The sequence below is a fragment of the Rhinatrema bivittatum genome, chromosome 10 (assembly GCF_901001135.1).
Source record: "Rhinatrema bivittatum chromosome 10, aRhiBiv1.1, whole genome shotgun sequence".
Taxonomy (NCBI): domain Eukaryota; kingdom Metazoa; phylum Chordata; class Amphibia; order Gymnophiona; family Rhinatrematidae; genus Rhinatrema; species Rhinatrema bivittatum.
The window spans coordinates 23,206,050-23,223,421 of NC_042624.1; the positions used below are offsets into that span (position 1 = coordinate 23,206,050).

The 17,372-nt window shown below is 42.1% G+C and overlaps 1 protein-coding gene across 1 annotated transcript in view; it reads right to left on the minus strand.

The window, feature by feature from the left end:
* Nucleotides 1-17,372, minus strand: part of HMCN1 (hemicentin 1) — a 688,208-nt gene that overhangs the window by 157,595 nt on the left and 513,241 nt on the right. The window contains 9 exon segments of the mRNA XM_029617466.1: nucleotides 1,636-1,819; nucleotides 4,449-4,573; nucleotides 7,112-7,271; nucleotides 8,042-8,191; nucleotides 9,546-9,677; nucleotides 9,793-9,874; nucleotides 10,814-11,016; nucleotides 11,124-11,237; nucleotides 12,545-12,706. Coding sequence (XP_029473326.1) covers nucleotides 1,636-1,819; nucleotides 4,449-4,573; nucleotides 7,112-7,271; nucleotides 8,042-8,191; nucleotides 9,546-9,677; nucleotides 9,793-9,874; nucleotides 10,814-11,016; nucleotides 11,124-11,237; nucleotides 12,545-12,706 — 1,312 coding nt within the window.

Sequence of the window (17,372 nt, forward strand, 5' to 3'; positions counted from 1 at the left end):
GGGGTTGATCCAATTGAGGTTGGAGTTTAACATACTTTTGTGGATGAGGGAGAGCACTTTATAAAGAATTCTTGAGCGTATTGGGAGCCAGTGTAGTTCGATAAGGGTGGGGGTAATATGGTCTCTTTTTTTAGCATTAGTCAGAATACGAGCGGCGGCGTTTTGTAATAGCTGTAATGGTTTGATGTGTGTTGTGGGGATGCCAAGGAGTAGAGCATTACAGTAGTCCATTTTAGACAATATAATAGACTGGAGCACTGTACAGAAATCCGAGTAATGTAGCAGGGGTAGTAAAGCAGTTTGGAGGGAGTCAGAGAAGGGGAAGATGATTTGCACATCGTCAGCATACATGAAATGCTTGAAAATTAACAAACTGAATTTATTGTCACCTTGGAAAGTGGCGATAGGGCTAGCACACTGATGCTGATCTCTTCCTCCTTTCTAATCTCTCCGCTTCCCTCAGCTGGAGCCTCCCTGTGAGCTCTCCCTCCCCCTTCTGGACAGCTCCTACCCCTCTTCTCCATGGTCCTTATTCTATCCTGTTCTCCTCACTCGCCTGCCTTCAGGATCAGCAGGCTAGCAGGACGAGGGCCATGGCCTATTTCCTTCCAGCCCACTTGCCATCCTCTTTCAAAATGACATCTTCAGTCTTTCGCACTTTGACTAGCACACAACACAATATTTTTTAAATTTTCGTATTCCTTCACAAAACGTGTGGTGGATACAAAAACCATAACAGAATTCAAGAAGGCAAGGGATTAGCTGAAATGAAGGGAAAGCCAGAGATCAATTGTGGTCTATGGCACTGTAAATGGAAACAAATTACGTAGTAGAGATTAAATTAATCCCTAAATTGCTCAAAGAAGCAAAATTTTCCTTGGCCTACTATCTTTGTGGTGTTATCCTTATGTCCTCATGATTGTTTTCTTTGTGTTTTTGCTATATCACATCATGATAAATTAAAATGTAAAAAAAAAAATTATATATATGAAAAAAAAAAAGAAATACAGGGGTATCATATTCAGTTTTAGTTTATATTCCGAATTCAGATTTGATGGTAGTGGTGTGTGTGTGTGTGTGTGTGTGTGTGGGAGGGGAGTATGTGGTTATAATTCATGCTAAAGAGAAAACTGCATCATTATGTTTTAAGTTCAGACTTAGAGTCAGATTCATTAAGACTTTTCTCCCATTTTGTGTCTATGGGAAAAACCCTTAGCGAATCAAGTACTTAAAGAGAAGCTATTTCTCAGTTTTGCTTAAGGGCAGAGTTACCAGATGAATGCAGGTCATAAAGAACAGGCTAAACCTATCCTGTTTTTCCTCACTGAATGTTTGAACCTAAGGTTCAAATTTCCATAAGCAGGAATTTAATTTCAAACATGGAGTAAGAGCAAGAGTAGGGTTGGCACAACCGTCCCTTTAAGACCTGGAAACTCCTGACAAGCTTGGACAATAAGGATCTCCCAATATCCAATATACCTTGAGACCCACACATCCTTCCTTAATTCAAATTGGTTTATCACTGAGGATACTGCTCAGGAAAATATGACCACTACTGTTAGCATGTACAACATGGTGTCTACCACAAAAGCTGCTTAGTTGAAGCAGTTTGGCCTCTCCATCTTGATGACTTACCTAAGAACCTGTCCAGCAGACAATAATCGGATATGGGATGAAATTGGAAGAGGGAGTCCATTCTTCAGCCAATTTATCTGTGGTGGGGGTGTACCAGTGGCCATACATTCAATGTTTATTGAAGTATCCAATATGGCCGTCAACTGTATGGCCCCATCCTTATTTTTATCAATAATCGGAGGCACTAAAATTATAGAGCAATTAAATAAAAAAAGATCTTAAAAATCTCCCACTAAAATGATGATAGGTCAAGGAAAAGGTGATTGAAAATGAACGTAAAGAAGCCACTCACCAATGGATGTTAAACAATTATTTTCTAAAAATTATTCTTATGGATCTCTCATACTAAAAGCAAGAAATTCAATTTAGCAAATGTTTTTGTATTCAGTGCCAATAGGGAACATTTAACCAATTAGGCCCTTGGAGCACCTTGTTTTCCCTTGAAATCAGTCTACAGCAGCACCACATAATTTAACAATGAGCACAGATAAGCTGCAGATCAGGAAACAAGCAGAGTTACTGCAGTTTAAAATGAATTCTCTAAAATTAAGCTTCCCACGGAGAAGCCTCAATCTCTTGAGGTCCATATTCAGTAAACTGTCAAGCAGATAAGTTATCTGGCTACAGTTAGCCATATATCTTGTCCCTGATATTCAGTGGCATCCCTGGGTGAATTTATCAGACTATCAATATCCGAATAACTTTAAACGTAAATGAATATCTTTTGAAAATCACTGGTGTGGGTTTAAAGCTATCCGGCTTTTGAATATAGTCTGTGTAACAGACTATATTCAAAAGAAAAAAGAAAATTTGCTGGCCTAGATGTCCTTTAGCCCTGCCAGACTGCCCCTACCACATCACCCCCTCTCAAATTCATCTTTAAAAAGTATATTTTAAAGGCCTGATGCAGGCCTCCCTCTCCTCCTGCCCACGTCCCCAAACCTGCCAAAAACATCCTTCCTGGGGTCCCCCTCCCGCCCCCTTACAGAACCCAATGTTCCCATCCTCTCTGTACCTTTAATCCACTCATCTTCAGCTCAGATCACTGTAGTGGCCCTCGTGACTCAGGTTCAGTGGATGTTTAGAATCATTGTGCTGGAAATGTACCCTCCCAGGATAGCTCCCCTAGCAACCATAGAAACGAGGGGGCCTGGCACGTGGCAGGTTGCTCCCACAATCCCAGGCTGAGGATGAGCAGATTAAAGGTATTAGGCCCTCGTGACTCAGGTTCAGTGGATGCTTAGAATCACTGTGCTGGAAATGTACCCTCCCAGGATAGCTCCCCTAGCAACCATAGAAACGAGGGGGCCTGGCACGTGGCAGGTTGCTCCCACAATCCCAGGCTGAGGATGAGCAGATTAAAGGTATTAGGCCCTCGTGACTCAGGTTCAGTGGATGCTTAGAATCACTGTGCTGGAAATGTACACTCCCAGGATAGCTCCCCTAGCAACCATAGAAATGAGGGGGGCCTGACACGTGGCAGGTCGCTCCCACAGTCCCAGGCTGAGGATGAGCAGATGAAAGGTATTGGGAGGGTTAGAGCTGGGGTGGTAGAGGAGTAGGGGAGAGAGGGGGATGGCCAAGGAGGATACTTTTGGTAGAACCAAAGAGCAGGCAGGGGGAGGCTGGCAGCTGGCCTTGAAAATGTACTTTTATAAGATGACTTTGAGGGGCACGGGAGGAGGGGGAGCTGCAGGCACAGCCCAGCAGGGCCAGATATTTCTAGCTTAGGTGGGAAAGGGTCTGTGAAAGAGCAACTAAGCCAGCAAATTATTATTTTTTTTAAATGCAGCTCAGCACTTAATCAGCTATATTCTTCTGAATGTAACTGGTTTAGGCTAAAGTTCATTTAGTTATTGTATTTATATCACATTTATTCAGAGTCTGCTGAATAAGTTATTCGGCCAGCTCAATCCCACCCCGCAATGCCTCCAATATGCCCCTTTCTTATTCGGTTAAATCTTAGTCAGAAAATGAACTATTTAACCAGATAAGCAAGGGGAATGTTCAAAACCTGTCATTTACACACAAATTGTGAATTATCCATCTAAATGGCTTCTTAGGGTCTGATTTACTCTGACGTTTCCCTCATTCTCTATCTCTGGAGAAAAAGTCGAGTAAATTAGGCCCTGAGTTACGAGGCCTTCTATGTGACTTTGTACATAGTTAAGCGCTCATTGAACCAGAATCCTGGGATAAATTCCTGATGAGAATATGCCATCAGTTCCTCAGTACTTCCACTGTGCTTGGCAGTAAATGCCTATATTGTATCAGAAAGTACAGCCATATTTAATAAAATCTTCTAAAATAACTGACTATATTTTCTATGCCGTAAGAGAACACCGGGTATAGCGGTAGTGTATATAATTTATGATTATAAAACGTGAAACTGAACTGAAAGGGAGACATACACGCCCTTTTCCTGCCATCTCACACAACAGCCTTCCTTTTCCTGATCGCATTTCTCATCTCTGTTTCTCTGCATAGTCAACATGTGACAGCACTACAATTGCTTTTTCCCTAGGGTGAGGAGAAGGGGTAGACTGAATATTCAAAGTAGAGAATCAGTTCCTTGGTCATTTTTAAAAATACCATGTAGTCAAATCTAGACATGTTTTTATGTTTCTAGAATTCGGGGCAAGAGGCCAGTTGTTAAGAATAAAGACTGCCTTCTTGTTCACCGTGAGGTTCGGTTGAAGCCTTGCCCGAGACCATCATTCCAGAAACACAGGCTAGAATAAGATTTCACTTGCATCCAATGATTTCTGCAGTTAGAAAAGATGTAAATTAAAGTATCGCACTGTGATACTCACCATACACATTAACGTTGAATATCCTGTCTTCTTCTCCTGCAGGATTGCTAGCTACACAGGTGTACTTTCCCATATCAGAGGTGAGTGCCCCAAAGACACTTAAGGCATAACCATCTGGTGTTACTCTGTGAAAAATATCAACGGATTTACAGCTTCCTCATATCTGGCACCCAAACTTTATTTATTTATTTATTTATTTTATATACCGATAGCCGTTTGCACATCGTATCGGTTTACAAACAAATTATGTGGTCATCTTCTCAATGAATGTTCAGTAATGAAAGATTGTTTCTTTTGTATTTAAAAACATGTCAACTTGTCATATGAAATATATTTGAAAACATTTAAGAAATGTGCTTTTCATTCAAGGGTTTAATTTTAATGTTTGGGCTAATTTAGCATTACTATGTTTTACATTACAGCCTAAACCTTTTCCATTAATTCAAAACCAAACTTGCCCCAGGAAGCTATTACCAAAGTTATTTGAAAGACGATACATGAGCAGTAGCAAGCAAGAGCTAATAGAACTTGAAACATCAATGAATATGCTAACGTATCCTTTGCAGCAGAAAGTGCGAGAAGAGTTCAGTAACTGGGTATGGGGGTCTTGTCCAACCTCTCACAGAAAAGATGTTTCACAAAATATCTTTAGCAACAGTCATTACCACCACCAAGTAGCCAACAGCTAAGCAGTTCATTCATTCCCAAGGACAGATCTCTGGCAGCCATGTTGGTCCTGGAGAAAACTGCATGACTTTGCAGACTAATAGCTTTTATCGAAACACCAGGAATTAACTACAAATGATGATTAATATGAGTTTTTGAGACAAAATAGATCCCTTCCTCTGTTGTGAAATGGCCTATGTTCACTGACATCATTAGAAAATGTTATGTTGGCTCAGTAAAAAATGACAAAACCTGCAAAGATTCCAGTCATCGAAAATTAAATCTATCTAGTGGTATAACAAACTATTACAAGTACTGTAAACAGAATGCTAACTAAACATAATATTCAAATTAACAGTGCTGGAAACAGACATTGAAGCAACAGGACACAGCAGCAAAATCCTGAAAAACCATTCATGAAGCAAACAGCAGTTTGGATATTGTTATATTATACTCCACACATATGATGACTGTATTACTAGAGATGAGCTTCAATTTTTTCTACCGGGCCATTTTTTGAGTCGGATGCTTCGGGGTAAAGTTCGTTTTTCCTCAGTTAGTTTTTTGGAAAAAAGAACAAAAAACGAAACGGGTCCAAAAAATGACACGGGAAAACGAAACAAAAAACCCCACCCCAAGCATTAAAAGTTACTATAACACATTAAATATAACCCCCCCCCCCCTCCCCAAGACTTACTAACTTCCCTGGTGGTCCAGCGGGGTCCCGCGAGCGATTTGTCCCTCCGTGCCATCGGGCTGTCCGGCTTGCCTCGCATCAAAATGGCACGATAGCCTTTGACCTACTATGTCACAGGGGCTACCGGTGCCATCTTGGCACCGGTAGCCCCTGTGACATAGTAAGGGCAAAGGCTATCGGCGCCATTTTGATTACTGGCAGCTGATGGTCTGAGTGCAGGAGGTCGCTCCCGGACCCCCACTGGACTTTTGGCAAGTCTTGTGGGGGTCAGGAGGGTCCCCCAAGACTTGCCAAAAGCCCCTGGTGGTCCAGTGGGGGTCCGCCATCGGCTGCCAGTAATCAAAATGGCGCAGATAGCCTTTGCCCTTACTATGTCACAGGGGCTACCGGTGCCATAGGTCAGCCCCTGTCACATGGTAGCAGCACAAGATGGCACCAATGGCCATGTGAAAGGGGCTGACCAATGGCACCGGTAGCCCCTGTGACATAGTAGGTCAAAGTCTATTGGCGCCATTTTGATGCGAAGCAGGCCGGACAGCCTGACGGCACGTAGGGAGAAATCCCTCGCGGGACCCCGCTGGACCACCAGGGATGTTAGTAAGTCTTGGGGAGGGATCGGGATGGTGGGGGGGGGGGGGTTTGTATTACAGTAAATTTTAATGCTTGGGGTGGTTTTTTATTTAAAAAAATAAAATGTGCCCCTCCCCCCGTACAAACCCGAAAAACTAATTTTCCTTGTAGTTCGAGGAAAATTAGTTTCAGGGTTCAGGGCCCCCGACGAATTAGGCAATTTTGTTGAAATTGCCTAATTCGTGAAAAAACGAAGCACATCTCTATGTATTACTGCTAGAACTGCTTAATCTTTAATGGACAGAGCAACATGCTTAGATATATGTAACATCCACTGAAACTGGTACTCTCAGGACACTCAGAAAGGGACAGCATGCAAAGTAATCAAACAATATGTGACTACTTTTTGAAAAATGTTATGAGTGATATGCAATTTAAAAAAATAACTTTTGTTTTTTTTTACTAGCAATAATCCCTTCTGGACAGAGGATGTATTTTTAGCTAATACATTGGGATGAATAAAAGGAGCTCTCAATTCTTCTTGAATGCCTTCCCAACATGGCATCAACTACCATTCAAGAAACGTCAGAGGCGTCCATGGCTCAATTTAAATCAAAACGAAACTGGATGAAATTCTAACCATTTATCCAAGCAATGCTCTTATGATCATTTTGGCACTTATCGTTACATTATTAGGGTTTGGAGAATTTGGTAGAACCCTGCAACCTACTTTACTTTCCGGGATTCACTACTGGTGATAGATTTGCCATCCTTAAGCCACTGAATTGTTGGTGAGGGAAAGCCATCTGCTCGACAGATCAGCTGGAAATCTTCTCCCAGAAGGACACTGACCTCACTGGGCATTTCTGACCCAACAATGCTGGGGGGGACTGTGCAAAATAAAAAACAGGAACACCATTAGAATAATTGTGACTGGAATCTTTTGAAAACTGCACCCATGAAAAAGAGCGCAATGACTGAGGTAAAATGATAAATCAAGAGAAAAAAGAGCAAGTCCAAGCATTTTATACTGAGAAAGAAATATGAAAGACAAGGAATAATGAAAAAGATACAGAGAAAGAACACATGGTCACAATAGCCTGGTAAATCTGTGGATTAGTTTGCCACAGAAAGGTATGAAAAACATTACAGATATATATTCAAGCCAAAAATGGAGCTATTAGCAAGAATAAGAAGTATTTACACTTTTCATATACGGAGGATTTTATTTACGATGAATCACAGTGTCCTTCCCAGTTACCTCATTACAGAGGAAGGAGGGACAGGTATCCATGCATATAGACTTGAAATTGCACAACAGAAGTATCCAGAGGATAAACATTTATTTCCATATATTATCTGTGCCAGCAAACAAGAAGCTAATACAACACTCCTCTTTTATGTTATTTGCCTTATTCCAGTGCAGGATCCTCCCACAGTCTGTAAACCTATCAGCACAGTACTACTGTATATGAAGTGGCTTTATGCCCTACAGATATCTTTCTGATGAGGACAATTTATCATCTGGAAGGATGTCCGACTACTGCAAGGGCAAGATGTCAAAAGCATATTCTAAGCCATCACAAAACGTCTTCTGTCCAGAGGTGATGCTGTTCCAGATATACGCACATATATATCCACAGACACGTACATCACATACCGTGAATGTGCAGGATGTAACTCTTCTCAGCTTTCCCTTCAACATTTGATGCAATGCACGTGTAGGTTCCACTGTCTACCCGCTGAGATCTGGCAATTTGCAGCTTGCTTCCACCAGACAAAACGTGGATTTCCAGAGACTCTAAATTCTCTACATACAGAAGAAAAAACTCTATTGAGTATTTATTTATTTTTCTATACCGGTGTTTGATTTTACATATCACATTGTTTTACATTCAATAAAAAACTGCAGGAAATCGGGCGTTTCCTTTGTCAAATACATTGAACATTTGTCTAATACATTGAACAATTGTAACATGGAAGTGCTTAACAAGGGATATGAATGGAACATGGAAATGGTTAACGAGAGAGAGGAATATTAATGGAGGTCAAAGTGAAAGGAACTCTTATCATATTATAGTCAGGCGTAGGATTTACGTCTTATAGTTAGGACAAGGTGGAAGAGCTTCTATTTTACAGTGGTCCTGCCCAGAAATAATATCTTACATTGGAGTCTCAGTGGTCAGTGAGATGTTAATAGTATTAAGGTTAATGTATTTGCCTACATCTGTGATCTGGGAGATTCTCTCAGTGAATGGGAGAGCTGAACTACATTTTTGCCTACAGGAAAAACTGTGAAAATTCACTCAGGTCAAAGGAGACAAAGTACACTGTCAAATTATTATGGACAGCCAAAGCAGGATGGTGACTTAGAAGTGGTCTTTGCACTTCACATTAATAGCCTGGCTTAGTCGCTGGACACATTCTTTATGTACCTTCAACGCTATCCATTTTCAAAACAAGAAAACCAGACTCTAGTATTAAGGATATGAAGTAGAGGAGAGTCGTTATATACTGTGCAGCTATCAGGCCATGTGGGAGTAAAGATACAATATAAGGGACATATGAGTCAAGTTCAAGACTAAAGTTATGTCTATGAATCCCAAACTGTAAATGGTTACATTAATACAGCTTTTTAAAAAGTTACCTTATGATACCATCGCATTGGGAAATGCTTTGAATTTTTTTTTTTTCCGTATGAAGTAGATAAGCATTTGGAAACCATGGTAGATATTGTAATGGAAATGTCCCGTTGTCATGGTATTGTGAAGGACTAACTGAATGCTGTTAACTGGGGGCTTTTTGATGGCCAGACCACTGAGTGACTGGACTGGGCAAACATCCGAACTCCTTAAAAATAAACATATCAAACTCAGGGAATCTTCAGAGCTAGTTCAAAAGACACCTAACACACTGAATAGTTTTCAAGCGAATGCCTCAAAGCGTTATTTTAATTCACCCTAATATTCTATCAACGTGATTGGAATCCAAACCTGACATCACCGTGGAGCCATCAAAAATTGTAGACTGCATTGGTTACCATGGATGAATACCTCAGTCAGCTGTTAATCGATTAAGTGACAGGATTTGCTTCAGTATCTTCTATCTACCTTTACAATGGTTTCCAATAGATGTATTAATTGTGTCCGACAAAAGTACATTACCAATTGGCTTTCCATTTTTTAGCCATGTTAGGGTTGGCGGAGGAATCCCAGTGGCATCGCATGAAAAGGTAACAGGATTACTGATAATCTCATTGATGGATTCTTCTTCAGGGCCTTCTATGCTGGGAGGCACTAGAAACATACCATAAAATAAAAGGAATACATTTTTACTAGGCTCTTGATTCAGTTACCATGGTCAACGTCAAATGTTGTCCATTTGTGTTCATGAGAGAAAACCATTGCTCACCATAAACATTAAGATGGAAGTTCTTGTCATCTTCTCCAGCGATATTGGTAGCTTTGCACACATACTGACCTGTATCGGAAACCTACAACATAAAACAAAACCAGACAGAAAATGTTTACTCCTCAGGCCTATTCAACATTTAGTTCATTGAGGTGACAAATCACTCAGATAAAATGCTTGGGTATCTTGTTATAAATCCTAGCAGAGAGACAATGCTGCATAAAACAATTGATGAAAGTACAGTGCAAAGAATTTATAACATGAGGAAAGAGTGAGGTATGTCCTTTTACCAGAGAAACTTGGTCAAAGTAGATCCTATTTTTTTTTATTTGATAAGGTTTTAGGATTTTGTTTTTCTAATAACTAGGCCATATGTAATCCTTTGACCATAATCAGGCTTACTCCTATCTGAGAGCTTTGAAAACAAATACCACCATTGTAATGCAAACTTCAATTGACATCTTCCTTTCCACCAACTTCCTCATTTTGTTTTGACCAGATGGAAGTGAGAATAGCTCACCCATCAAGAAATATATTAGTCCATTAAAAATATATGACTTTTATTTCTCTGAATTTGCAGAATAAAAGGTTGATATTCAGTGGGCTGGTTAGTGAGAAAGTTACCTAGATAACTTCACCTGGAAATTCAGCAAAACATATCCAGATGAGTATTCCACTGAAGTTTGATAACTGCTACTTTTCTGACCCTACTTCCACAGGTAGCAGTGAATATCAGCAATCAGAGACAGATTTTTCTCGCTCCCAGTATGCCCACAGCAATGCCTTTTTACCTGGTCAAATTTTGTGAGGGTAATGAGTTACCCACACAGAATTTAGCTGAGGATCAGAGGTAGCAATTTTCAAATCTCAGCTTTTATCTGCGTAACTCCAAAAGTTACCCTGAAAAAGGCTTTCATTATTGATCTCCAGGTGAGCATGCTTTCTTTATTACAGTTACGCATGATGCGTTCTGAGCAGAATTAATCACAGTGCTCATGAAAGTGGTGGGGTTTTACGGTACCTCGGCACTCTTTATCTGCATCATCTGCCCATCTGCCAAGATCTGAATGTTAGCCGACTCAGTAACTGGACGCCCATTCTTGTACCAGGTGATGACGGGAGGTGGCACAGCATTGGACTCGCATTCTAAGGTCACCAGAGTTCCTACTCGAGCGGTCACCACTGCCAGAGACTCGCTGCCACGGTCCTTAATGCTGGGGGGCACTGCCAGCAGAGTAAAGACAGCAATTGGCTTTTGTGCTGAGAAAAAGCTAATTCTCACTGTTTTTTGTTTTGGTTTTTTTTTTAAAGATTGCACAATGGAAACAAACCATAAACAGTAAGGAAGATCTTTTTATTGCTTTCACCAGCTTGGTTAATGGCAATGCAGGTATATTCTCCACCATCTGATACTTTCACTCGAGGAATCTGTAGGGTCCGTCCACCTATGTCACAGAAAGACAAACAAACAATACTTAAACCTCTCAGTTTCTATATAATGTATGACTTAATATTACATGGTTTGGCCACACTGCATCCTCGCCTTCTCCTCTTACCATTCTTTCCTAGTTTTGTCTTACACCATTTTGTTCATTTTTGGGTACATCTGTATTGGTCAAGACCATTATTTATTTCAGAACCACATCTCACCGAAGTTTATTTATACAAGTGATTTATTTTATGTATCAGGGGACAAATATTTTTTTAATGAAACAGCACAGTAGCAACACCCCCACAGAAATGTAGTGCAGTAGGAATGGCTTTGAAAGACATCAAAAACTTAATGTCTTCATTTTAGAATTAAAGTAAAAAGAGAAGCCACTGGTGGTTTTTATTATGAGGTAATTAATGAATAATATTAAATATAATATACATAATCTGTGTGTTCTAGGCCTTAATTACAGATCTGTTAATGGAGAAATTAGAACATCTTGTAGAGGGGTCAAGTAATATTTAATGCTAGCAGGGAGCCAACAAGTTTGCATGAGGCAGGTGATGTGTTTGTATGAGCTTCAAACCCAGAGCAATCTCTCCATTTGTTAGCTAAATCATTTCAAAAAAAGTTGTTATTTTCTACTGCAAATGAATATCAATAAATCAAAGGATCTTCCCTAGCATGCCCTGATGAAACATTCACCCAATAAAGACTAGGGTAATTGGCATCTCCCATCGTTACTATGTTTCCAATTTTAGTAGCCTGTTAGCATTTCACAGTCTCTTATCATACTGGTTAGGTGGATGGTAGTGTAACCCCACTGCTATACATTTCCCTATCATGTATGGAATTTTTGATCATAGAGTTTGCACAATACAGCGTGTTTCCAAATTCCTGCAGAACTTTTATCCTGCTTGAATCTATGCTATCTTTAACATATGGTGCTACCCTTCATCAGTTTGAGCTGTTCTGTCATTTCAATATATTTGTACTCTGGTATTACAGTGCCCTATTGGCTATCTTTTTTTCCACTTGGGCTCTGAGATGCCTAGTATGTCTATATCTTCATTTAATGCCATACATTCTAACTCTTCAATCATATTTTTTAGACTTCTGGCATTTGCATATAGTAACGTAAATGTATTCTTTGTATTCCTAATCACATGTTGGAATATTGAGGGAGAGCTGAGATATTGCTGGATAGCAGGGAGAGACTTTGGAATATTTCCTTAACTAAACCTGCTTTTCAAAGGGATCCACACATCAAAATACAGACACAAGCTTCTTCTTCAGTTTATAGAATAACAAAATTCTCACCAGGCACAATGAGAGCATTCGTATTTAAATTGATGGGTTTTCCATTCCTGAGCCAGCTGAGAGCAGGGGGTGGGAAGCCAGTGACCTCACAAGTCAAGGAAATGAAGTTATTCACCACAACAGTCAAATTCTCAGGATTATTACCCACAATATTTGGAGGTACTGCAGAATAAACACATAAATTAATGCATGATGGCATCAACAAACAGCACAACTCACAAAAACAGTGTGACTTTATTGTCCTCTCTCTCTCCCCCGCATCAAAAAATCAGGAAACCTGCTGAGATTTCTACAAACTTCTTTAAATTCGGCAATAGCTAAACTAATGTCTGCCCTTTTTACGTAGCCCCAAATCAAAAGGGCTTCTGTTCTAAACAGGAGTCATGAAATTATGAGGCGGGAAGTAACAGGGAAAAGGACAATTGTCATCACCTCATGACCACACCATCTTCTCCTCCTCCATGTCTCCTACCCTTAAAGAAACACTTGAAAATTAACTATACTTTTCCTAGCAAATGAACCGCAAAAAATGTACTTAGGTTGGTTTGTTCCCCTGAGACTTTAGAACTGATAATGGGGCACTATACTTAGTTTCCTGGCACTACCACTGGCACTGCATCTGCATGCTGACTATTCAGTGGCATGCTGATTTATTTGAGCCCAAGATATGCCTGGTAGCATGCACAGTATTATAGGAAAATTGGTTCTTACCTGCTAATTTTCATTCCTGTAGTACCACGGATCAGTCCAGGCTCCTGGGTTTTGCCTCCCCTCCAGCAGATGGAGACAGAGAAGTTTTGACTGACTGCCCTATACCCTGAGGTGCCACCTACAGTCCGTCAGTATCACACTGTGTCAAAGCAGAACATTTTAAAAACCAATAAACTACTTCTAATTTTAATTTCATCCCTTCACGGTCCAGGAAAAAAAACCCCTGCAACTCACACATCCCACTCACTAACCTCCAGTGGGAACAGAACCCGTGAAAACTTGAAAAACTTTGGAAAACATTTGAACTAGTCTGCAGAGAATATAAGGAAATACTGAATGAGTGGACTCTCATACCGAAAATGGCGGGACTCTGGACTGATCCGTGGTACTACAGGAATGAAAATTAGCAGGTAAGAACCAATTTTCCTTTCCCTGTACTACCTGGATCCGTGCAGACTCCTGGGATGTACCAGAGCTCCACTACGTGAGGTGGGACTCGGAGTCCTGCTCGGATCACACCTTCACCAAACCTCCCCAAACCTGGGGCCTGAACGTCCAAACGGTAATTTCTAGCAAAGGTGTGCAAAGACTTCCAAGTGGCCGCCCAACAAATCTCTTGCGGTGAAATTTGCTGACACTCTGCCCATGAAGGTGCCTGTGAATGGCTAGAATGCACTCGAAGACCGACCGGAAACGGCCGGCCATGAAGCAGGTACGCTGAGCCAATAGCCTCTTTCAACCAATGAGCGATCGTCACCCTAGATGCCTTATGCCCTCTTTTGGGGCCACTCCAGAGAACAAAGAGATGGTCTGACATATGGAAGCCATTGGTAACCTCCAGATAACGCAACAGCCCCCGGCGCACATCAAGCTTCCTCAGATCTCTTGACTGGGGATAGAGTGGGACAAACCTGTAAAGGATGGGAGTTCCACAGACTGATTCAAATGAAAGGAGGAAACCACCTTCAGGAGAAAGGAAGGAACCATCCGCAATGAGACTCCCGTGTTTGTAATCCTTAAAAAAGGCTCCCTGCCTGATAACGTTTGAAGCTCTGACACCCAACGAGCTGAGGAAATAGCCACTAGAAACACCACCTTTAACATAATGTCTTTCAGAGTCAACCTCTTCAGAGGCTCAAATGGCACTGCACACAAAGCTTTGAGAACCAAATTTAGGCTCTACAAAGGACAAGGATTCCTGATCAATGGACGCAAATGTTTTGCCCCCCCGGAGAAAACGCGCCTCGTCCACATGTGTGGCTATGGCTACGCCTCATATCTTATTCCAGAAACAACCGAGGGCCACCACCTGCACCTTCAGAGAGCTGCACAATAAGCTCTTAGCCAGGCTGGCTTGTAAGAAGGACAAAATATCCGATACCAAAGCCCAAGTAGGGTTCACCTCGTGCTCGACGCACCATGATTCAAAAATCCCCCACACCCTGACATAGGCTAGGGAAGAAGAGGTTTTCTGTGACCGAAAAAGTAGCCACAACCGCATCTGAATAACCTTTGTTATTCAGAAGTTGCCTCTCAAAGCCATGCTGCTAGACAAAAGTGATCTGCCTCTTCCAAACGAGCCCTTGACGTAGAAGGTTCAGGAGGTCCCGAAGCCTGAAGGGACCTTCCACCATTAGGTTGACCATATATGCAACCCATGGAAGTTGCGGCCATTCCAGTGCCACCAAGATCACTTCTGATGGCTGAGCTTCTATGCGTCGTAGCACCTTGCTGATTAGAGGCCAAGGCAGGAACACATATACCAGGTCGTTCCTCGGCCAGGCAAGAACCAAGGCATCTACTCCCTCTTCTCCTGTCATCCTCCATCGACTGAGGATGCGGGGGGCTTTGGCATTCTGGAATGTTGCCATCAAGTCTACACTTAGCCTGGACCACCTGTGGCATATGAAATTGAATGCTTCTTCAGAGAGCTCTCACTCCCCAGTATCTAGACGGTGGCAACTGAGAAAATCAGCTTGCACGTTGTCGATTCTGAAGATGTGAGAGGCCACAATGCTGACTAGATGTTGTTCTGGCCAGCTTATCAACTGCTGTTGCCTCAAGCATCACTGGCTTGCTTCTGGTTCCTCCCTGATGATTGATATAAGCCACTGCGGTCGCATTGTCAGACAGAACCCCTGACCGACTTCCCCTGCAGAAGTGGCAAGAAAGGCTTATAACGCCAACCGCACCATTCTGGTCTCCAAATGATTGATCGACCATCGGGATTCCTCCGCTGACTATTGTCTCTGCACCGATCTCCCCTGACAAACCGCTCCCTGACCGGAGAGACTGGCATTCGTGGCAACTACCGTCCAACCCAGAATTTCCAAGGTCACACCGCAGCGCAAATTGTCAGAGAGGAGCCACCAGTCAAGACTGGAGCATGCATCATCCGTAAGAGGCAGCAGCAGATGAAATTGTTCAGACACCAAGTTCCAATAGGACAGTAATGCAGATTGAAGAGGCCTCATATGTGCAAAGGCCCATGGAACCAAGTCCAAGGTCGAAGCCATCGAGCCCAGGACTTGCAAGTAATCCCATATCCTGGGAATATGTTTGGACAGCAATTCCTGAACTTGTCCCTGCAGCTTGATGTTTCGCTCTTTGGTATGGAACACTTTCCCCATTCGTGTATTGAACCGGGCTCCCAGGAACTCCAAGGACTGGGAGGGAACCAGGTGGCTCTTGGCGAGATTGACTACTCAACCAAGCGACCTCAATAGCTGAAGAATCTGGAGAATCGCAGAGTGACAGAGAGCCTCAGACTTCTCTCAGATCAGCCAATTGTCCACTAACTATCCTCAATTAAATTCCCCCTCACTTCTGACTTTTTTTTTTAAACTAACTACAGACTGTAGGATTTTGCATCTCTACCATCTGCTGGAGACAGAGAAATACTGACAGACTGTAGGTGGCACCTCAGGGTATAGGACAGAGTCAGTCAAAACGTCTCTATCTCCATCTGCTAGAGGGGGGGCAAAACCCAGGAGTCTGGACTGATCCGGGTACTAAAGGGAATTACTTATTACTTGGATTTATATCCCAACGTTTTGAATACACAAGTCACTCAAAGCATATTAAAAATCTTAGCTTACAAACAAATCATTATAGCTTCATTTTATGATTGCCACTATATAGGGTTTCCAAAATGGCACAGGCCCGTCGCGTGTTGAAACACTGCACCAGCTGCTGCAGTGCCAACCAGATGCTTGTTCCCTCTTCAGGTCCTCCAATATCTCCTTTTCCCCACCCACAGCTCTGGGGCCTTGTCTAATCCTTTCTCTCCTTCCCCAAACCAAGTTGCTTACATCCTCCTTTCAAACTTCCTTCCAGCTCTGTCTCTGATTTCTTATTCTGCATCCCTCCTTTCTTATTTTCCTCTGCACCTTTTCTAACTGCTTCATCTCTTTCTCCTCCCACATGTCCCTCTTCAGTTCCCCCACCTTCCTCAACCACCTCAGCCCACCATGCCTGTATTCCCTTCTTTCTCAGCCCTCCTTCCATTTCTCTTCCCTCTTCCTTCAAAACTCCCTCCTTCTCCTCCTCCTCCTTCCCTGTGTCCCCTTCCACCCGCTCTCTAACTTCCACATCCCCACCTCTTCGGGGCAATGGCCGGAGAATGATATTGTGTAAACATTTGACTCTCCCTCTTCGTTATGAGCCACACAGTGCCAGCAGGTCTCATAACAACAGCACAACACTTGCTGGCTTTGTGCAGATCAAACTGAAGTAATGGACCAGTAGCGTCCCTCTACTGCCAGAGACTGGGTGTGGGAGAAATGGCATGCCGACTGGGGCCAGAAGTGGACAGAAGTGGGTACTGCTGCTCTCTGACCTCTAACCAACCAAATCTTATCTTTAAAGAGCAAGCGAGAGTCTGTGTGGATAAAGGAAGACTTGATAGGAAACATGCATATCTCTGAATTTGAATACCATCCATATTTCTTGCTAACTGCGAAGCTCATCCATTTTGAAATTATAGTTATTTAATGACCGAGACTTAAGGCCTGTGGAGAATCATAAATATTTCATATATACAGACTTTACAGGCTGGTTTGGTGGTTACTCTGTGGGAGAGCAAATTTCATGTCTTTACCCCAAACACTGGAAAGAT